Source organism: Camponotus floridanus, unplaced genomic scaffold, assembly GCF_003227725.1.
Source record: "Camponotus floridanus strain SB8 unplaced genomic scaffold, Cflo_v7.5 scaffold117, whole genome shotgun sequence".
Classification (NCBI taxonomy): domain Eukaryota; kingdom Metazoa; phylum Arthropoda; class Insecta; order Hymenoptera; family Formicidae; genus Camponotus; species Camponotus floridanus.
Genome location: NW_020229234.1, coordinates 194720 through 218426, shown reverse-complemented (window position 1 = coordinate 218426; position 23707 = coordinate 194720). Strand labels below are relative to the sequence as shown.

Here is a 23707-nt window from a genome sequence, read left to right as displayed (position 1 = left end):
GATGTCCTTAAACGAACGATGCAGCGTCTCGTAGATCAATATAAACTTGAACTCAAAAGGTTAGTGTAAAAATGAATCTTATTTTAAAAGACGACGAACCGATCTATCAAAAAGCGAGAAGACTGTCGGCGACTGAAAGAAACGAAGTTAATGCACAGATAGATGAGTGATTGAGAGACGAAATTGTGCAATCTTCCGTTTCCGAATATGCAAGTCCAGTTGTTTTGGTTAAAAAAAGAGACGGAACAGGTCGACTTTGCGTCGATTCCGTTGCTTAATAAAAAGGTTGTCAAAGATATCCTCTTCCGCTCATAGAAGACCATTTAGACGCGTTGCAGAGTGCGAAAGTATTTAGTACTTTAGATCTCAGAAATGGATTTTTTCATGTGTCGATGGACGAATCGAGTAGGAAATATACCGCTTTCATAGTTCCCGATGGGTATTACGAATTTCTCAGGGTACCATTCGGTCTCTGTAATTCACCTGCAATTTTTCAAAAGTTCATTAACGTTGTATTTAAAGACTTCATTCGTGAAGGAGTAGTTCTAGCATATATGGATGATTTAATAGTGCCCTCGATTGACTGTGAGATCGGTCTAAGAAATCTTGAATGTGTATTAAGCGTCGCCAGTCGGAACGGTCTGGCTATTAATTGGAAAAAATGCAATTTATTACGAACAAGAATCGAATATTTAGGTCACGTGATCGAGAATGGATGTATCAAACCCTCAGAACGTAAGACGAGTGCTGTAAAAGATTTTCCTATGCCTACTACCGTTCGACAAGTCCAATTGTTTTTGGGACTGACGGGATATTTTCGGAAATTCATTGCGGGATATTCATTGATTGCAAGACCGTTAACGAATTTATTAAAAACCGAAGCAAAATTTAAATTCGATGCATGTGAAAGGGATTCCTTCGAACGATTGAAACTTATGTTAATCAATAAACCGGTGTTAAATCTGTATAGAGTCGGCGCAGAGACTGAGCTGCATACCAATGCATCGAGACATGGTTATAGCGCGATATTGCTACAGCGTAGCAGTGATGACGGTGCAATGCACCCAGTATACTATGCGAGCGGAAAAACGACTCCTGCCGAGAAAAAATACACGAGCTACGAGCTAGAAGTTTTGGCCATTGTGAAATCGCTAAAAAAATTTAGAGTGTACCTGCTAAGCATAGCGTTCAAAATCGTTACCGATTGTCGTGCGTTCACTTTGACTATGTCAAAGAAAGATTTATGCGTTCACGTAGCGAGATGGGCACTTTTGCTGGAGGAATTTAATTACGAAATTGAGCACCGTCCGAGAAGAAATATGACTCACGTCGACACGTTGAGTAGAAACCCACTGCCAGTATGTCTATTAATTAGTAAGAGCGATGACGAGATAACTATCCGACTTAGAAAAGCTCAGGATGACGAAGAAATCAGAAAAATTATTCAACGAATTGAAAACCAGAAGGATCCCAGTTACGTCATTCAAGGTGGACTACTGTTCAAGGAGGGCGACAATGATTATTGTCTAGTCCCGAAGTCGATGCATTCGCAAATCATAAGACGAGCACATGAGAAAGGACATTTTTCGATAGCTAAAACAGAAGCGATCGTGAAGCGAGATTATTATATCCGGAACTTGCGTCAGAAAGTCAAGAGGATCGTTCAAAATTACATTGACTGCATTTTGGCCGAAAAGAAGCAGGGCAAACAAGAAGATTTTCTGTCGATCATCAGTAAGGGTGAAGTACCGCTCGACACATTCCATGTTGATCATTTGGACCCACTAGCGTCAACGAAGAAGAATTATAAACATATATTCATAACAATAGATAGTTTTAGTAAATTTACGTGGCTGTACGCGACTAAATCTACAGGCACGGCCGAGGTTGTTGATCGTCTCCGAAAACAAGCGAATATATTTGACAATCTACGTAGAATTATTTCTGATCGGGGCACTGCGTTTACATCGAACGAATTTTCAAGAATATTGTAAAAGTGAAGGTATTCAGCATATATTGACGACGACGGGAATTCCCAGAGCAAATGGACAGGTGGAGCGAGTGAATAGAACGCTCATACCGCTTTTGACCAAGATGACAGCTTCAAAGCCTGGAGAATGGCACAAATATTTGAATACTGTTCAGTTATATTTAAATACGACAATGCACCGGAGTATTGCAACTACACCATTTCGTTTAATGTTTGGAACTCATGCATGCTTACGTGACAATGATAACATCCGCCAGTTGCTTGAGAACGAATGGGTGACTTCCTTCCAGGAAGATCGGGACGATATGAGAGTCCGCGCAAAAGAAAGTATCGAGATACAGGAAGAAAATCGTTGTGTATTTAATAAAAAACGTAAAAAAGCGCGATTATATCGTTAAGATGACTTGGTCGCTATCAAGCGGACACAGCAGGCTTCTGGATTAAAATTGGCATTTAAATATCTCGGACCCTACAAAATCGCGAAAGTCCTACGTAATAATCGTTATTTAGTAGACAAAGTCGGAATGCACGAAGGATCACAGCAAACGTCGACGACAGCCGATTTTATGAAGTTGTGGCTTAACGAGGATAGTGAGATCGAGTTCGTCGATGGTGAAGACGACGAGGAGGAGAAAGGAAAGAATTAATTGTCGGAACAAATCACGAGAACACGAAAAAAAACATATACGAGGCCGTATGTGGGTGCAGGACGGCTGAATGTAGGATGTAAAAATTGGCGTATTGTCGCGAGTTGTTTTATATTTATATTTATGTTTTTCGATCGCTTGAGTCAGTTGCTGCACAGACGTCGAGCAATACACTCGCCTCGAAATTAACGATGATTGTAACGGTGATAACGTGTCCCAACATTTTCTTTTGATGTATCTTTTCATAATTTTAACTAATAAACGGTAGTGTTATTTACCCGAGTGTTCTCCGTCACTGAATCCTATAATTTTATTTAAAATATATTACAACATCCTACATTAATAAAGAATATCGAACAATAATATATCATTTCGCAAAGGCACAAAATCAAGCAGAAAGACTACAATGACTACAATAATCTGGGGCACATTGCCCCGAAAAGTTCTATTCATTATCCATAACGTGTTTTAACACGATATGTCCCGTTATATCCATTATTTTCGCGGGATCAAAGATAGAAATGCCATATATGTACAGAATATTTTAAAACTACCATACTTTCTTTTAATAACAGATTCTTTAGAACATTTCATGACGAAAATCCAATACTAAAATGTCGAAGCTATAAATGTCGAAGCTATAAATATTTTTGTGTACAAAACAGTTTTAAAAGAAACTGATTTTGGAAAAGTGAATTTTTGTAAATTTTTTTTGTTTCTGTCTTATAAAACAATTTTAATATATAGTTAGTTGTATATACAGAATTTTCTCGAGTTATTTATTTTTTTAATAATGATAATGAAGTTAACTCAAAGCTTGGAAATTACATTTGCAAATACATTTGAAATTACATGTAAATGCGAATTTATATAAAAAATGATGAAAATATTCTAAATAAATGTGAGTTAATTAACATATATGTTCACACATACAAAATTATTTTTGAATTATAATTATGAAATATTCAGAAATAAATGCTTTTTGAAACGTTTTACCCATTCTGTATGTATTTTTTAATGTTTTCTTTTGCTTCTTTAACAATTTTTTAACTTAAAATTTTATAAATTTTTCATATATTCTTATTTTTATAAAATTTTTAATATAAAGTCCTTAGATGTCTCCAGTGTCAAAGATGACCTCGTTTCGGACATTCTCTAGCCAAGTGTTCCGTCGATCCGCACATATAACATGTTTTCTTCATCGGTACCCGCTTGCATTGCGGCGCGATGTGTCCTATCTTCAAACATTTGTAACATTTGGTCGGCTTTCCCTTGATCAACGGCATCTTCGTCTTTCCGCTTATCGTTCTCGTCCCATTTTTCTTCATTCTAGCGTCATTCGATCTCTTATAGTCAGGTTGGACCTTCTCAAATACTTTTAAAGTTCTGCTCCTGTTTGATAATTCATCATGCGAGCCTGCAATTGCTGATCATGCCCTCGATAATATAATCTAGGATCTCGTCCTCTGCAATCAGTATCAAATTGGCAAGAATCATCTTGTCGTAGTAGTAGTTGCAAAATGGCTTTCCTCTTCTCCCACGCTTTCGGATTATTCTCACTTAATCGTTTAATTAATTCGCTTTTTGTTCTAGTCCCCGCTCGCGAAGAGTCTCCTTCAACTTAACCATGATAAATTCGCCTCCAAATTCCACACCCGGTCCGTTATTCAGTGTCTCTTGTAAAAAGTTAAATAGTATACTGTCACACAACTCCGCGTTCACGCGACGACCGCATAAGAGAAGTACATAAGAGTTTATCACACCAGAAACAATTCTATGTCCACACCCGCGCGCTTGCAACTCAAATTCGCACCGTAACAATTAAAAGGGGCTTATCTTTTTTAAGGTAATTTGTAAAGATGCTCGAATCCCATCTGATAAACTGTAATCGGCGAAATGTGAATCCGTTAGATTGATCTTATTGTTAGTCACAAGCTATTATCGCGCGGAATAAATGTTCGTTACTTGTCTAGAAGCGAAATGCGAATGCCACGTCTTCTGTTCGATCTAGTGGACTGCCCCTGTCTCAAGACGAAACAAAGTATCTTCGAAACAAACGGTATAATACAGCGATATTATATTTCAACTCTTGTTAACTCTCTCGCATTTCCATTATCGCTTACAATATATTCTATTATATGTTTTACTATTTTTATGTTTATCTTACAATAATATCAATTATTTTATATTATTTAAAAGCCCTATAAATAAATAAATATATATATATATATATATATATATATATATATATTTCTTGAATGGCATACATATCACACCTCGTATATCACACGATATTTATTTACACGCGTTATCATGTGATTGTCTTTCTTCTCCTTTGTAAGAGAGACATGACAAGACATTTTGAGAGCAGTCTCAGTTGCTTGTGATTATTGTACACAAATCGTTGTACAGCCTCTTTGAAATAGATTCGTGTAAATCTTCAAATGAAATAAAGTTGCAATCAAGATTAGTGTGAATATTAGCAAATTGAGAAAATGAAGAGCTGGGCATGGCAGTATTGTTTGAAAGCTACTGACCAGTCAGTAACTTGTGAAATATGTGATATCGTTCGTATGTGATATGAATTGCGATTAGAGAAATGATCGAATTAGAAGTAAAATCTTTTACTTCAGTAGACTCAGAATTAAGTTCATAAATGTCAATTGTCAAATAGTGCATTAGACTTTCTTTTTAAAAAGTCTGTATAAATACATATTTAACATCCGCAACTCAGCAGATTTAATTATATTTTTGTGAATCACAAATTGATATTAATATAGACCCTTTTCAATGATAGAAATCACATGAAAAAAAATTTCCATACTTAACTCGGTTGGCGAAAAAATATTTATGTTTTCTCGCGACATCCGTTGCATCGGAGAGAATTTTTTCAGCTGCAGGCAATATTGTTTCGTCACAGCGAGGTTGTCTTGCCTCTGAAAATGTTTCAACGAATGTTTTTGTATTTTAAAATAAATTCTTATTAAAATAAGTAATTATGTATTTTTATTTTTAAGAATAAAATAAAATATATAATTTTGTAATTTTTTCAAAAAATTAATTGTAGGTTATATTATATATATATATATATATATATATATATATATATATTATATATATATATATATATAAGAAGAGTATATAATATAATTAGATTTAAGAAAATATAATATTTGGAGAGAAATATGGAACAAATAATTACTATATATGTCTACAAATAATTCAATAATTTATATGCGTCACTTTCTACGCAACAGTAATGATAAAATAAATATTTCCAAAAAGAGATAAAAAAATTTACGTGGTTATTAGCTTAGATGCGTGTGTTTTATTCGTTCGACAATTACACACTAACTCCAAAATTCTTATTTTGCAATTTATATTTCCTAAAAATTCGGAATCATGAGTTCCGAAAAGCAACATAACATCACATGACCTACAAATATTTGCTTTTCACAATTTTATTATGAATACTTATCGAGAAAAAAAGAATATATATTTCTAGAATTCTAAACATAAAAAATTATAAATTAAAAATAACTTTGAGCATTTATTTTTGACTTGCTATTTCTCATTTCTAAAACTTTTATTTTGTAATTCTGAATGTATAACTTTGGAAGGTTATTATTTAGAAAATTATTATTAACTGAAACTAAATCACAACAACGCGGTACATAAATATTAAAAAACAAATATGAAGTCAACACAATTAGCCAAGTACAATAAATTATGCTATTTATTTATAATCTACATTAAATTAGAATTAGGATTCCTTTAATTCCTAAAGCGCATTTTTTTATAATTGATATTATTGTAAAATAAAAATAAAAATAGTAAAACATATAATAGAATATATTTTATTCAGATTTTGTCATTGTTGCGACTGCCATCTATTGTCAAGAGAATAGAATGAATTAGCGAAGCGAGTATCGAGAAGATTCAAGATAGCAGAATAGAAGATCGAAGTGCATAGAAAAAGGAGGCGTGTGGCGAAAGAATAAAGCTGTGAAAAGAGTTACAGCCAGTTTATTTAGCAATCCTCAACAGTTATATAATTTTATAAATGTATCGCGGTATTATAACTATTATTATTTCGAACCTTCGAAACTCCGAACGAAATTTCGATCTTCGAAGATTTTAATATCGAAGCTTCGAATTTTCGAAGCTTCAAAGTTCGAATGTCGAAGCCTTCAAAGTACATCACTAGCCCTACTATGAACACTGAAGAAGTTTTATTATTTTTTTAATTTTATTAATTTTTTTATTTTGTTTTTCAAATTTTTTATTTTAAATTTTTTGGACATATTAATTACTACGTTATCTTTTAAGCTTTTTCTATTAATAATTGCACACAATTCGATTCGTTCTTTTTCCTCTGTCTAACACGATTAATCATGGGTAACATTTATACGATTTTTGAAACCTCGTGATGTTGTATAATGAACATTATTATATAATAGTATCTTGTATAATTGTATCTTTGTATAATTGTAAATATTATGTGTATCTAGAGTAAAGCTATTACAACTTCGATGCGATATAGGAGCTTAAATCTGAAAACAATTAATAGTATTTTATATACAGGGTCAGCCATTTTAATTTATCCACCCCAATAACTTTTTTATATTTGAATGTACAACAAAATGTTTCAAATAAAAGTTGCTTGACTTCGAGGGGGACAGAAGATGGGTGGCAAAAATTTGATCTTGGATAGTCATTTGAAGGTCACATAAAGGTTACCTTCAATTTCTTAAATGGAAACCCTCTATTTTTCATTGCATATTCTTGTAGCTTATCTCGAGAGCTTTCCAAAACACTATAATTAAGTACCTTTTCATTAAGTACTTTTTGAGTTATAAGGCTTGAAATAATTTCTTAATTTTACATAAACCATAAAATATCTAGTAAACCATTCATTTTTCGATTATCTTACCTTCATACTTTTATATACAAAATAATGAGAGGAATCAATTGGTGTAAAGAAAACATACAGTTGTTTTTAAGAAAAAATATGGAATTATTAATTGCAAATTACATATTTTTTCTTAGAAACAACTATGTGTTTTCTTTACACCAATTGATTCCTCTCATTATTTTGTACATAAAAGTATATAGGTAAGATAATCGAAAAATGATTGGTTTACTAGATATTTTATGGTTTATGTAAAATTAAGAAATTATTTCAATTTTTCCTTATAACTCGAAAAGTACTTAATGAAAAGGTATTTAATTGTAGTGTTTTGGAAAGCTCTCGAGATAAGCTACAAGAATATGCAATGAAAAATAGGGAGTTTCATTTAAGAAATTGAAGGTTACCTTTATGTGACCTTTAAATGACTATCCAAGGTCAAATTTTTGCCACCCATCTTCTGTCACCCTCGAAGTCAAGCAACTTTTATTTGAAACATTTTATTGTACATTCAAATATAAACAAGTTATTGGGGTGGATAAATTAAAATGGCTCACCCTGTATATATATTCACCTATTTAAAGATAATACATGCTATAATTTAAAATTATATTAATATGATGGCAAAGCATATAATAAGCGATATTATTTTATTAGTCTTACTTATTAATTATGAGAAGAACTTAGATAAGGATAATTATAAAATGACTTATTGTTAGATAATTACATCTAAATTAATAATTAATTTTGATTTTATGGATCGAATTTTTTTCTCATGGTTATTTATAATGATTTTTATAGTTTTCTAATGGTTATTTTTAACATCTCTATGATCATAAAATACAAAAAAAATAGTTTTTTGAAAATCCTGTGGGAACCAAAAAAATACGTTATATAATATATAAATGACTTTCCTCCTTTATATATATTTCTTTCACATATATTTCTTTATTAAATAGAAAAATCTATACTATTATTTATAATTTCTTTTGAATATGTGTATGTGTGTATGCGTGTAATTAAATATATATATATATATATATATATATATATATCTTTTTGACAATATACTTTTTAACATACATATACATATATATATATATATATATATATATTATATATAATATATATGTTAAATAATTTAATTTTTAATTAAAAAAGTCTTTAATTTTGAATTAAAAAGGAATTCTTCAGAAATATGTTAAACAACAAATATCAGCAATAGCCGTTTTCTCTTGGATGATATAAACAGAATTATTTCAACACAATTACTATTACGGTAAAATTTAATAAACAAAATTGCCATTAACGTTATAAAATAAAATAAGTAAATATTGCACAATTAAAAAATATGTAAATTTTTTCAGGCACAATTCCAATTTGACAGTTATGTATAATTTTGGCCTAATTTATCATTGGAAAAAACAGTATCGATTAATATACAAACAAAACATATTTATATACATGTCAAAGAAAAAGTTAGAAAGGCAAGTTACTATCATCGCACAATATCTTCAATCTTATGTAACTTACTCAATCATTGATACATGTCTAAATAATATTGTGCAAGAAGTACTATCCCATCTAAAAGCTAAATATCCTAAGCATTCTGCATTCTCGATATCTTCTGAGCAATTTACTTTTTAGAGAGAACACAACATCAATGATAATTTCTAGAAACCAACAGAATCGAAACAAATTATGTATATTCTTGAAAAAATTATGTTTTCCGAATTAGGCGTTTATCAATTACATCACTTATTGATAATATTAAATATCAAAACTAAATATATAAATTATGTAAGTTTCCACACAACACCAAGTCGTCTAAAAGTACTACTAAAACTGGACATTTTTTTGTCACAGACATCTTTACTGACATCGTTAAGTCGACAGAAAGATGGCTAAAAGTCGTCTCATGACTCGAATTCAGTGATTTTTTAGTCTTGTCCATATGATGACTAAAAGATAACTTGATTTATTCTATATAGATTATCAACATTCGGTAATAGGAATACTTTAATATACGCAATAAATGGGCTATTTCTCTCATTTATCCGCTTAATTTCTAATAATCTGTTCAATATTCTGAATCTCAACAAGAAAGATTATTAAATAAATTATTTTAAATTCAATTTGTCTGAAAAGAAATTAAACTGATAAATAGGAATGTCAAGAAAAGGATGCGGTTCATACGCATACAATCATTCTGCGTAGCACATATATGTGACTCTCTCTGATTGATGCGTGCGAGCAGTATCCTCTTTCTGGCATTACTGCTCATAAAAGGCAAAAGTATGCTTCAAAAGTATGCTTCCCTCAATTTTTTAAATGGAACTGCCTACGTTTTATTATATATTCTTGTAGCTTATCTCGAGAGCTTTCCAAAACACTATAATGAATTATTTTTCCATGAAGTACTTTTCGAGTTATGAGGTTTGAAATCATTTCTTAATTTTACATAAACTATAAAATATCTTGTAAAATATTCATTTTTCGATTATCTTACCTTAATACTTTTATGTACAAAATAATGAGAGGAATCAATTGGTGTAAAGAAAACATACTATTGTTTTTAAAAAAAAATATGGAATTGTTAATTGCAAATTACATATTTTTTCTTAAAAACAACTATGTGTTATCTTTACACCAATTGATTCTTCTCATTGTTTTGTACATAATAGTATTAAGGTAAGATAATCGAAAAATGAATATTTTACAAGATATTTTACGATTTATGTAAAATTAAGAAACGATTTCAAGCCTCATAACTCGAAAAGTATTCAATAAAGAAATATTTTATTTAGTGTTTTGGAAAGCTCTCGAGATAAGCTGTAAGAATATGCAATAAAAAGTTAGTTTTAGTAAAAAAGGCAGTTCCATTTAAAAAATTGAGGGTGACCTTCACGTGACCTTTAAGTAACTATTTAAGGTCAAATTAATAACATCACCTTATGTCTCCTTTAAATCCATATAACTTTTGTCTGAAACATTTTTTTGTATCTCGTATATTTTTCAAAATATTTGCCTGTTAAGATTAAAATGAATCACCCTGTATATTTTCTAAACCCTCTTTGCTACTATCACTAGACTGACATAGACAGTATTGCTTTTCGCAGCGCTTGACCGCTAATAGAATGCACTTGTAGTGGAGAAAACGGCACCGAGATCTAAGCTCTGCTTATAAATTATGTATATATTTTATATGATTTTTCATCTTTTTATACATGCGCATAAATATATATAATATATAATTTTTTAATTTTAGATACTGTATCAAGTTGTCCAAAATAGATCAATAATATACAGATAAGATATTTTTCTCATTTCGAAGGTACTTATTACGTATTAACTGAAAGCTTGGCAAAAAATTATCCTACTGATATCGCTGTTATGCGAAGTATTTTCTAGTCGGTAGTATGTATAATAAAATTTATGATTTATAATATACGTATTTTAAAATCATACATAAATAATTTCTTAACTTTTTTCTATGATGATATGACATAATTGTGATATTATAAGATTAAAAGAAGTGAAATGTTAATATCGTATTATGAAAAAGAAATATATTAAGAATATATGTAGAATTCTTTTTTTATATTTTATTTTTTATATTCTTTTTTATATTTTTTTATAATTCTTTTTTTATTATGTAAGAATAAATTTTTGTGAATCCAGCTTAACCAGTCAAACTTTTTTATTGATGAACTAACTTGAATTTCCACAATAGTGCTCACAACATTTCTAATTTCGATTCGATGATTTAGCTCTCGTCATATGCAATGTGTTACACAATCCTATAATTAAAGTTTAATTGACAAATTGACAAATAACAGTCAATAAGACGCGAAATCTGGTCTATGCAGTTCTCCTTTTGTTTAATATATAATATTATTTAAAATATTAAAATATTGTGATTTGCGCGCAATAATTCTTTGCATTTTTATACTTGTATTTTTACTTAAAATTCATAACTTGTGGATATATCATTATTAGTATACTATAATATGAAGATTAGAATTATTCGGGCAAATGTGCTCAGATTACTGCGAGATACTGCATTGTTGTGTGGGTGTGTGTATATATATATATATGTATATATATATATATATATATATATATATATATATATATATTACTATATATACCTACTATATACCATATATATATATATATATATATATATATATATATATATTACTACATATACCTACTCTATATATATATATATATATATATATATATATATATATATATTACAGTAATAACAGTAATATATATGTATAAATAATATTTTTTCAATTTAGAAATATAATTAATTTTCGACATTATATATGACCGATAATTACAAACTGATTGTAAAAGTTATGAGTAAAAAAGTAAACACGAATAGTATTCTTTATAACTATAGTTATGAATATATAATTATAATAATTAGTTTTGAATTTATAACACTTATCACGTATAAATTTTTTACATCAATCTTAAAAGTCAAGAGTCTCGAAAGTTCGACTCCCCCTCCTCCGACTCCTGAATCCTGGGAACTGGCAAGCCAGAATATGTTAAAGCTTTAACAAAGATAATTAATACAATAGACTCGCATGTTGAACGCAGAAATATATTGATAGCTTAGCCTAATCAATCGGAGTTATCGATTGTGGACGCAGGTATTCTGCGAGTCGGATTTCTTTCGCTACGCGCGGTCTTACAGGGGCTCTTGCCGAGAGCGACGCGGCGCGAATTGACCGCGTGTCTAGGATTGCGGCACGAGCGTGAGTTATAAACAGAGTCGATCGGACGCGAGTATTCCGCGAAGAGCTAGATTCAGATATGGTCAGGATCGTCGAATGCCAGGGGCATCCTGATTTCGGAGAGATTGCACCAGTCTCCATCGACAGGAACGGTCAGAATCAGTGGCTGAGAAATCATAAGAATCGTAGAATTCCTCGATTGCTCCCTGAGGCTGTGAGCTGGTCGGATGAGAATAAGTATCGGAGCCTCGCTCGAGCCCGCTTATATTATATGTCTGACGCGACCGCTGAGCTTCCCCACTTTCGCGTCACGGTCGGGTCGCGTCGTACGAATCATCGAGGGGAGTAGCCCATCGGTGAAAATGCTTGGGGACGCCCAGAGGCGCCGAGTTTATTTAGACTGCTGGTCAGCCTGGCGGATGCGTTAGTGTAACACTAGGGTGTCATCATACCACTCTCCTTTTCAGGACGATTGTGTTAGATGGCGGATTGATCGGCCGTGGATGTTGAAGTGGATGATCCAAATTCTGGCCTGTCGCGGATCCTGTATTTGCAACCAATTACTGCATTCGCGAATGGGATCTCCGTCTTTTAACCGGACCGGCACCGGGGATGCGTCAACGAGAATCAATTGGATCGAAGTCGATGACCTCGTTGTTGGCGGCCCGGTCGTTGGCCTGATAACTGGCGATCCGGTCATCGGCCGCCTGTTATCAGGTCTGGTTGTTAGCGGACCGATTGTGATCGATGGTCCAATCGTTGTCAGCGGCCTGGTCGTCATTGATGGTGTCTTGGTGGCCAGAGGTGACCCGACGTCTCGTTGTTGGCTGCTTGGTGATTGATGATGAGTTTTAGTATAGGAAGTGTTGCTCGCCACCGTCATTGTTCGTCCTCAGCATTAGGGTGTGAGTCCAGGCAGGGTGGAGAGGAAAATCGTCTTCTGACGATTTGTCGCATCGGATCGTTGTATTCAGGTGTGGTGGTTATTTACTTCGTCGCCGGAAGGCGTCGGGATCCGGTGCTGCGGGCGTCACTGCCAGAGTTGATTGCCTGGTGATCGGCGATCGGCTGCTCGGTGGTCGCCTGTCCTAATGTCGCTTGTTCAGCGGCCGGCGGTCCAATTGTCAGCGGCTAGTTGTCGGTCGTTCGATGGTCGATAACCTGGTAGTTAACTGAGGTGTTAGCGGCGGCGCGCTCTTCTCCTCGTTAGAGCTTATCTCTCCGAATAATTTTAACATTAACTGCCAACTCATGCTGGCAAATGTCTGGTGACTGCAGTGGCGCTCATGCCTTATATATCCGGGAGCGTCGGTAGTGGGGAGGACAGAGTTGTTTGGCAAAGTCCTGGTAGGAGACTCACGCTAGGGCCCAGACTCGTCATGCCGGGAGGAGATGGCGCTGTCTCCACTTGTTTGCGAGTCGTATAGAGTGTGGCTAGGTAGCGCCTCCGTTGGATTCTCCGTTGCTGTCGGAGTCCTCCGGTACATACTGATTTTAAATCTTGTACGTGAATATGCCGGTACCATTTTTCTTGCTCGTCTTGTAAATCCACAATTACTGGAGAAATTACGATGGAGAAATTACGGTGGATTTCTATCGCACTCGCGAATCGTGGAGCGAGTTTGACATTAAATGCCTCGTCGCAATTTAACAGGGGCCGTTCTTGCTTCCACACCTTATCCTCCAGACGTAGGCACCAATCGCATCGTCAGAAATTGTAGTGGCGTTCTTGTCTTTGAAACACCCGCGTCAAGGGAATCCTGATAATTTCATAGGCTTCTTCTAGACGCTGTCAGTATGTCTCTGGAGTAATCAGATTCTGAGCAGGGCATCGGTCGACGAGATGCGATGATGCTAGTTCACGCCTATGTACAAGGAATGCCGGACTATCCCGTCGCCTCATGGCGCTGTGATGGCAAACTGCAACGCATCGATACGTTGGTCCCAATCTCGGTATTGGTCTTCGACGTACTAAGCGATCGTTTTAATGGTGAGTGGCGATCGGTTCGCTCTCTCCACGGGATTGCAATGCGGAGCGTAAACGGACGAGATCCGGTGTTTGATACCGAACGAGGACAGTAGAATTGGTGTGAGGTAAACTGGGTACTGTTGTCCGGGATGAACTGGTTAGATTCAGACATCCGTGTCAATAAATAATGCGGCGTGTTACCTCCGTTGCCAAGTTCGTGACAGTATCCCGCCGTAGAAGCACCATTTCTATCCACTTAGTGAAGCATTCGTGTGCGGTCAGGACCCAGATATAGTGTATAGTCGCAAGCGGATCGCGACAAAAGTCCAATCAAATCCATGGTCACTTGTTGCCAGGAACGGCGACTGGTGCAGCGTGTAGGTTCCCTGCGGGCCTTTGTTGGGACATTTTGTGAGCCAAGCAATTCAAGCAGCTTCGCACGTACTGGGCAATTTCTCGGTACATTCCTAGCCAATAGTAAAGCCGGGCTATGCGTGCGGTAATTTTTGCCACGCCCAAGTGATGGACGGTCGGATCGTCGTGCAACCTTTGCAGTACGTCTGGTCGCTGATCCCGGGGAACATATTGTTTCCATTGTTCGATGGTCGGTGTCTCTCGGAAGTCCAGATCGTGGAGGATGTGCTGAAAGAGCTAGCCATCCCATATTTCAAAGTCCGGATGATCGGTTGGTCGGCACCTCGTTAAGAAGGTGGCGAGTATTAAGGAAATGTCACGCCGCGTTTGATTGCGTTGAGTTGCGATTCCCGAGAAAGTACACCTGCTATTTGATTCTGACCCCTCTTCTTCGCACCGGATATCAAAATGGAATTGCTGCAGCTCGGTCACAATGGTGAATCGGTATCCCTTCAAATAATCCCGCATCCGACAAATGCCCCAGACTATGGCGAGACACTTTAACTCCGTGGCGCTATAATTTCATTCTGCAGCGTTGAGAGTTCGACTGACATATGCGATAATACGCTCCCCTTCAGCTTGGTGTTGTGTTAATACGGCCTCTAGGCTGTGAGAGCTGGCGTCGGTCTGTAGTTGAAACGGCACAGCGAAATCCGGGCATGCCGATGTTATAGTCAGAGCCTCCTTTAGGCGACGGAAGACATAGTCCTCAGGGTCTCCTCATGACCATCGGGCATTCTTCTTTGTGAGCGCGGTGAATGGTGCAGCCACAGCAGAGAAATTTGAAATGAACCTTTGGTACTAGGAAGCCATACCCAGAAATTGCTTGAAATTTTGCGCACAATAATAGATGCCGGCCATCCCGTTATGGTATTTACTTTTTCCGGATCGATGTGTATGCCTTGTCGATTCACGACACGGCCTAGGTAGCGAAGGCTATCGCGGCAGAAATGACACTTCTCCGGGTTCAAGCGTAGTTTCGCCTTTCGTAATAATTGGAAGACTTTTCCGAGGTGCCGAAGGTGTTCGTCCAAATTCGATTGGCGATGACAATGTTGTCTAGGTATACGAGAACATTAGATTCTAACTCAGGCCTATCACCGAATCCAGCAGTCTCTGGAAGATACAGTTGGGGCTGAGTGTAGGCCAAAGGGCATCGGTCAACTGGAAGAGGCCCTTCCCCTCGGTACAGTGAAGGCAGGTTGCTGGTCGGCTCTCGATTGTCAGCGGTACTTGCCACTAGCCACTCTGCAAATCTAATATTGTCAAGTACCGAGCTTGTAAGTTGTTCAAAGTGATCGTGATGTTCGGCAGAGTATAAGTATCCTTTTCAGAAGCGATATTGAGTTTGCGGAAGTCGATACAAAACCGGTGCTTCCCATCCTTCTTCCGCACGATTGCGAACTCCACTTTGACTTTTAAGAAAAGCAGAATATATTTAAGCTTTAACAAAGATGATTACAATACAATAGACTTGTGTCGCACGTTGATCGCAGAAATATACTGATAGCTTAGCCTAATCGGTCGGAGTTATCGATCATGGACGCCGGTATTCTGCAAGTCGGATTTCTTTCGCTACGCGCGGTCTTACAGGGGCTCTTGCCGAGAGCGATGCGGCGCGAATTGACCGCGTGTCTAGGATTGCGGCACGAGCGTGAGTTATAAACAGAGTCGATCGGACGCGAGTATTCCACGAAGAACTGGATTCACGTATAGTCAGGATTGTCGAATGCCGGGGGCACCCTGGCTGCGGAGAGGTTGTACCCGTCTCCGTTGACAAGAACGGTTAGGATCGATTGCTAGGAAGTCGTAAGGATTCCTCGATTGCTCTCTGAAGCTGCGAGCTGATCGGATGTCGGATGAGAATAGGAATCGAAGCCTCGCTCGGGCTCGCTTATATATCTGGCGCGGCCGCTGGGCCTCCCAACTTTCGCGCCACGACCGCGCCGCATGGGGCGAATCACGAGTGGGAGAGCCCATCGGTGGAAACGCTTGGGGGCGTCCATAGGCGTCGAGTTTGTTTGGGTAGCCGGTCGGTGCGGCGAATGCGTTAGTGTAACACTACACACAGGGTGTCGTCACACACACACACACACACACACACACACATATATACAAGGTATCCCATTTTAAAAAACGCATCTCGATAATTTTTTAACGAAGCATTTTTAATAAAAATGTTTCAGATAAAAGTTGGTTTCAAGGAGAACGTAATATAGTGTCATTAATTTGGCCTTGACTTGTTATTGAAGGTCACGTGAAGGTTAACTTCAATTTTTTTAATGGAACTATCTACTTTTTATTACATATTGTTGCAGCTCATCTCGAGAGCTTTCCAAAACATTACAATTAAGTTAGTTTTCATTAAGTATTTTCCGAGTTATGAGGCTTGTGAAACTATCTCTTAATTTTACATAAGCCGTAAAATATCTTGTAAAATATTCATTTTTCAATTATCTTACCTTAATACTTTTATATACAAAATAATGAGAGGAATCAATTGGTAAAGAAAAATACATAGTTATTTTTAAGAAAAAAATATATAATTGTTAATTGCAAATATTTCTTCTTCGAGAGACAACTATATGTTTTCCTTACACCAATTGATATCCAACATTAATACCCGGAATGACTAAACATCACTTTGAGAAGTAAATATTCCGAGCATCAATGATTCTGGTGCCATCCAGCGAACAGGAAACAAACCTTCTCCTTTCTAAAACAAGATTTTAACAAAAATTTAATTTTTTGGTACAAGCTGTTCATTTTTAGAATACGTGCAAAGTAAGAAATGTTTATTTATCTCTTGCTTTATATAAATAAAAACTATTTATATTCAATATCACTCAAAGAAACAATGCATAATACTATTATAATGAAAAATATTTCCAAAAGAATTAATTTTTTTAATAATTAATTTTTTTAAATAATTGTATTTACCACGCGATAATAATCAGCCTTGTAGATATTTCTAGCTAGTCCAAAATCTCCAATTTTAATGACACGATTCTCGCGATTTCTCGAAGATACTAAATAATTGCGACACGCTAAATCTCTATGTACGAAACGCAACTCTCCCAAGGAGCAACAACCTCACGCAACATTTTCGCACATGATGAGCAAATCTTGCAAATACAGAGTATATGAATCTGACGCTTGCAAATTTCGACAATCTCTCAAATATTTTAACAGATCACCAGTTTCCATCAAATCCAATATTAATAACGGAGATTCCCCATTTAAACAAATAGCCAACAATCTTATATAATTATGTAGAAAGTGATTCATAAGCCTGGTTTCTTTTAAAAATTTCTTTTTTTCATTGAAAGAAGCATCTTTTCGAAGTATTTTTATTGCAGCGGATATCTATGTGCCCGATCTTTCTAAATTCTTCACATTTCCTTGAAATATCTGTGAAATATTTCGTAAAAAGTGTCATGCGCACTTCTTTAGAAAATGTATAGTTTAATGTCAGGTAATATTATATTTTATATTAAATAATTCAACGAAAAATATATAATAAAGTGCATGTTTGTTGTATCATTTAAAGTTTATATTACTTATAATCTATTATAAAAATGTAATTTATATCTTTATTAGGAAACACCTATCTGTTTCGTTGATCTAGAAATCATTTTGAAACATTAGCTGAAAAATTAATGTTTACCATTCCGAATGCGCCGCTACTAAGAAGTTTTGTAAATGTGATTTGTTTACGTTCGATTTTAGTTATCGCATATTTATCCGAGTTATAATGTAACATACGGACTGTAAATCATATTGAATTGAATGTTTCGGCAAGGTACTTCATGTAGAATTGTCAATTCTATGTCGGTCATTGTTGAAGACAAATTGTTCATTATTACCTCTGTATTAACGATATACTGTTATAAAATTTCAACTTAATTATGTAATAATATGCATTATAAAATTTATTGTTCTTTAGTAAATTTATTCATTTAATTTCATATAAATAAATTACTATTTTCAGTAAATTTTTAGGTTAGTTATATCATACATAGGGTGCTCCATTTTAACTTTCCCATTGAAATTTCTCGTAAAGATACGAAAAAATGTTTCAGACAAAAGTAATATGATTTCGAAGGGGATATAAGATGGTGCTATTAGTTTGACCTTGGAGAGAAAATGTAATTTGCAATTAACAATTACATTTTTTTTTCGAAACAATGTGTTTTTACCAATGGATTCCTCTCATTATTTTGTAAATTAAAGTATGAAGATAAGATAATCGAAAAATGAATATTTTACAAGATATTTTACGGTTTATGTAAAATTAAGAAAGATTTCAAGCCTCATAACTCGAAAAGTACTTAATGAAAATTAACTTAAGTATAGTATTTTAGAAAGTTCTCGAGATGATCTATAAGAATATGAAAAAGCATATAGGGTATCCTGTTTGAAAAGTTCGAGGTGACTTTCATGTGACCTTCAGGTGACTCTTCAAGGTCAAACTAATGGCACCATCTTATATCCCCCTTGAAACCATACGACTTTTGTCTGAAACATTTTTTCGTATCTTTTAGAGTTTACGAGATATTTCGATAACAAAGTTAAAATGGAACATCTTGTATACAGGGTATTTCAGACCACACGTATCACCCATTTAAAAACTAGAAGTGGTTATTTCAAAAAAGTAAAAAATTTTCTTTATAAATCAGGTGCACTTTAGCGAATGGTGATATTTTCAACTTTTGGTTCCGTTATATATATATATATATATATATATATATATATATATATATACATATATATATATACATATATATATATATAAAGTATATATATATAAAGTATATATACAGGGTGGCTCATTTTAAACAATACAGTCAATTTTCTCGTAAACTAAGCGAAATATCGGAAAATAGTTCAGACATGTTGCATGGTTTCGAAGAGGTAATAAGATAAGGTGCCATTGATTTAACCTTGGATAATCATTTGAAGGTCATGTAAAGGTCACCTCAATTTTTTTAAATAGCACCTCCTATTTTTTATTACATATTCTTGTAGCTGACCTCGAGAGCTTTTCGAAACACTATAATAAAGTATTTCTTCATTGAGTACTTTTCGAGTTATGAGGCTTAAAATCATTTCTTAATTTTACATAAACCATAAAATATCTAGTAAAATATTCATTTTTCGATTATCCTACCTTAATACTTTTATGTACAAAATAATGAGAGAAATCAATTGGTATAAAAAAAACACATAGTTGTTTCAAAGAAAAAATATGTAATTGTTAATTAAAAATTACATATTTTTTTCTTAAAAATAACTATGTGTTTTCTTTACACCAATCAATTTCTCACATTATTTTGTGCATAAAAGTGTTAAGATAAAATAATCGAAAAATGAATATTTTATTAGATATTTTATGATTTATGTAGAATTAAGAAATAATTTCAATCCTCATAACTCGGAAAGTATTTAATGAAAACTAATTTAATTATAGTGTTTTAGAAAGCCGTTGAAGTCAGCTACAAGAATATGTAATAAAAAATAGGGGGTGCCATTTAAAAAAATTGAGGTGACCTTCACGTGATCTTCAAATGATTATCCAAGGTCAAACCAATGGTACCATCTTATAGCTTCTTCGAAACCATGCAACACACGTCTGAACCATTTTTCGATATTTCGCTTAATTTACGAGAAAATTGACCGAATTGTTTAAAATGGGCCACCCTGTATATAAGGGTGTTCCAAAAGTCCCGGACCGGTCAAATATTTCATAAACTATGCACTTTAGAAAGAAATATTTCAGACAAAAGTTGTATGGCTTGAAGGGGGCCATCAAATAGTGGCAATGATTTGACATGGGAGAGTCATTTGAAAGTCACGTGAAGATCACCGTCAATTTCTTAAATGGAACTTCCTACTTTTTATTAAATATTCTGGTAACTAACGTCGAGAGCTTTTCAAAACACTGTAATTAAGTTAGTTTCCATTAAGTACTTTCCGAATTATGAGGCTTGAAATAATTTCTTAATTTTACATAAACCGTAAAATATCTTATAAAATATTCATTTTTCGATTATCTTACCTTAATACTTTTATGTACAAAATAATGAGAGGAATCAATTGGTGTAAAGAAAAAACCTAGTTGTTTTTAAGAAAAAAATATGTAATTTACAATTAACAATTACATATTTTTTTTTTAAAACAACTATGTGTTTTCTTTACACCAATTGATTCCTCTCATTATTTTGTACATAAAAGTATTAAGGTAAGATAATCGAAAAATGAATATTTTACTAGATATTTTATGGTTTATGCAAAATTAAGAAATGATTTCAAGCCTCATAACTCGAAAAGTACTCAATGAAGAAATACTTTATTATAGTGTTTTGGAAAGCTCTTGACGTTAGCTACCAGAATATTTAATAAAAAATAGGAAGTTCCATTTAAGAAATTGACAGTGATCTTCACATGAATTTCAAATGACTCTCCCATGTCAAGTCATTGCTACTATCTGATGGCCGCTTTCAAGCCATTTAACTTTTGTCTGAAACATTTCTTTCTAAAGTGCATAGTTTATGAAATATTCAACCGGTCCGCGACTTTTGGGACATCCTGTATATATAGGGTGTCGCAGACTACCTGTATCAGCCAAATATCTCAAAAACTGAGTGCGGCAGACAAAAATATTTCTGACAAAATTTATAAGGTTTAATGTTACGCATTATATGGCGATATCAGTATGACCTTGGAGAATCATTTAAAGGTCACGTGAAGATCATCTTCAATTTCTTAAACGGAACTTCCTATTTTTTATTGCATATTCTTGTAGCTTATTTCGACGGCTTTCCAAAACACTATAATAAAATATTTTTCCTTTAAGTACTTTTTGAGTTATAAGGCTAGAAATCATTTCTTAATTTTACATAAAATATCTTATAAAATATTCATTTTTCGATTATCTTACCTTAATACTTTTATATACAAAATAATGAGAGAAATGAATTAGTGTAAAGAAAACACATAGTTGTTTCGAAAAAAAAAATGTAATTTGTAATTAACAATTACATATTTTTTCTTAAATTATTTTTTCTTTTCCCTCGAGATAAGCTACAAGAATATGTAATAAAAAGTAGGGAGTTCCAGTTTAAGAATTTGACGGTGACCTTCACGTGACCTTGACAATACTTTTCAAGGTCATATTGATATCGCCATGTAATGCGTTACTTAAAACCTTATAACTTTTGTCTGGAATATTTTTGTCTGCCGCGCTCAGTTTTTGAGATATTCGGTTAATACTGGTGGTCTGCGACACCCCATATACAGGGTGTCCCATTTAATTTGACACATTGAAATATCTCGTAAAGTTTAAAAGATACGAAAAAATGTTTCAGACAAAAGTTGTATGGTTTCAAGGGGGACATAAGATGGTGTCATTAGTTTGATCTTGAAGAGCCACCTGAAGGTCACGTGAAGGTCAGCTCCAACTTTTTAAATGGTACACCCTACATGCTTTTGCATATTCTTGTAGCTCATCTCAAGAGCTTTCCAAAACACTATAATTAAGTTAGTTTTCATTAAATACTTTCCAAGTTATGAGGCTTGAAATCATTTTAATTTTACATAAACCGTAAAATATCATGTAAAATATTCATTTTTCGATTATTTTACCTTAATACTTTTATGTACAAAATAATGAGAAGAATCAATTGGTATAAAGAAAACACATAATTGTTTCGAAAAAAATGTAATTGTTAATTGCAAATTACATTTTTTTCGAAACAATTATGTGTTTTCTTTACACCAATTGATTCTTCTCATTATTTTGTACATAAAAGTATTAAGGTAAAATAATCGAAAAATGAATATTTTACAAGATATTTTACGGTTTATGTAAAATTGAGAAATGATTTCAAGCCTCATAACTCGAAAAATATTTAATGAAAACTAACTTAATATAAATATAAATAAACTAACTTAATTATAGTGTTTTAGAAAGCTCTCGAGATGAGCTATAAGAATATGCAAAAGCATATAGGGTCTCCCATTTAAAAAGTTGGAGGTAATCTTCACGTGACCTTCAGGAGGCTCTTCAAGGTCAAACTAATAACACCACCTTATGTCCCCTTTGAAACTATATAATTTTTGTCTGAAACATTTTTTCGTATCTTTTAGACTTTACGAGATATTTCGATGTGTCAAGTTAAATGGGACACCCTGTATACAGGGTGTTTTAAAAAGTATATCAAAAATTTAAGGAGATGTTCCTCACACCTCAAGGATGAAAAAATGTTATATGGACATAGGCGTGGAAATGCTTATTTCAGGAGTTATGTTGAAAATACTATTAGCTGTATTACTTATACAAGGAAAAATTTAGGATTAATTATGGTAGATGACAATCGTTTAATTAGGCTTAGTTACATTTGGTTTTAATGTGACCTTGAATATGTTACAATAAATGTTGAAAATGAATTAATGATTAGATAAAACATGTGCTTTATGCATGATGGAGCTTCTCCTCATATCAGCCGTATTAGTCATAATTTTCTGAATCAAACTTACAATGATCGATGGATAGAAAGAGGACCTACTTTGTGGCCTTCACGTTCTCCGGATCTTAATCCGATAGACTTTTATTTGTGGGGTCATTTAAAGACAATCGTACATGCTACACCAGTGCGTGATATTCAAGATCTTCGTGACCTTATCACTATAGGTTGTGAAACAATCCGCTGTACGCCAGGCATTTTTTAACGTGTCCGTAAATCGATGCGTCGATGTATTCACTGCTTGTATTCAGGAAAATGGTGAACGTTTTCAACATTTATTGTAAATAAGCCTAATTAAACGATTGTCGTCTGCAATAATTAATCCTAAATTTTTCCTGTAAGTAATACAGCTAATAGTATTTTCAACATAACTCCTGAAATAAGCATTTCCGCACTTATGTCTATCTTTTCGTCCTTCAGGTGTGAGGAATATCTACTTAAATTTTTGACATACCTTTTTAAAACACCCTGTATTTGTATGTACACACTGTTCCACAAG

At 33.9% G+C, this 23707-nt stretch overlaps 1 protein-coding gene across 1 annotated transcript; it reads right to left on the bottom strand.

Moving 5' to 3' along the window:
* Nucleotides 1–3764: 3764 nt before the first annotated feature.
* Nucleotides 3765–13183, bottom strand: LOC105247889. Its single transcript, XM_011252348.2, has 2 exons — nt 12865–13183; nt 3765–4054 (listed from the first exon to the last, which is right to left on the bottom strand). Exons 1-2 carry the CDS (start codon nt 13181–13183, stop codon nt 3765–3767), a joined length of 609 nt encoding a protein of 202 aa, XP_011250650.2.
* Nucleotides 13184–23707: the final 10524 nt, after the last annotated feature.

Bases quoted from the DNA above. Each gene is read 5' to 3' on its own strand.
- LOC105247889 (XM_011252348.2), bottom strand. From the start codon at position 13,183: ATGACGGTGGCGAGCAACACTTCCTATACTAAAACTCATCATCAATCA. The intron at 4,055-12,864 runs GTAATTGGTTGC...CAGCAATTGCAG, and splicing joins AGATCCCATTCGCGAATGCA to GCTCGCATGATGAATTATCA.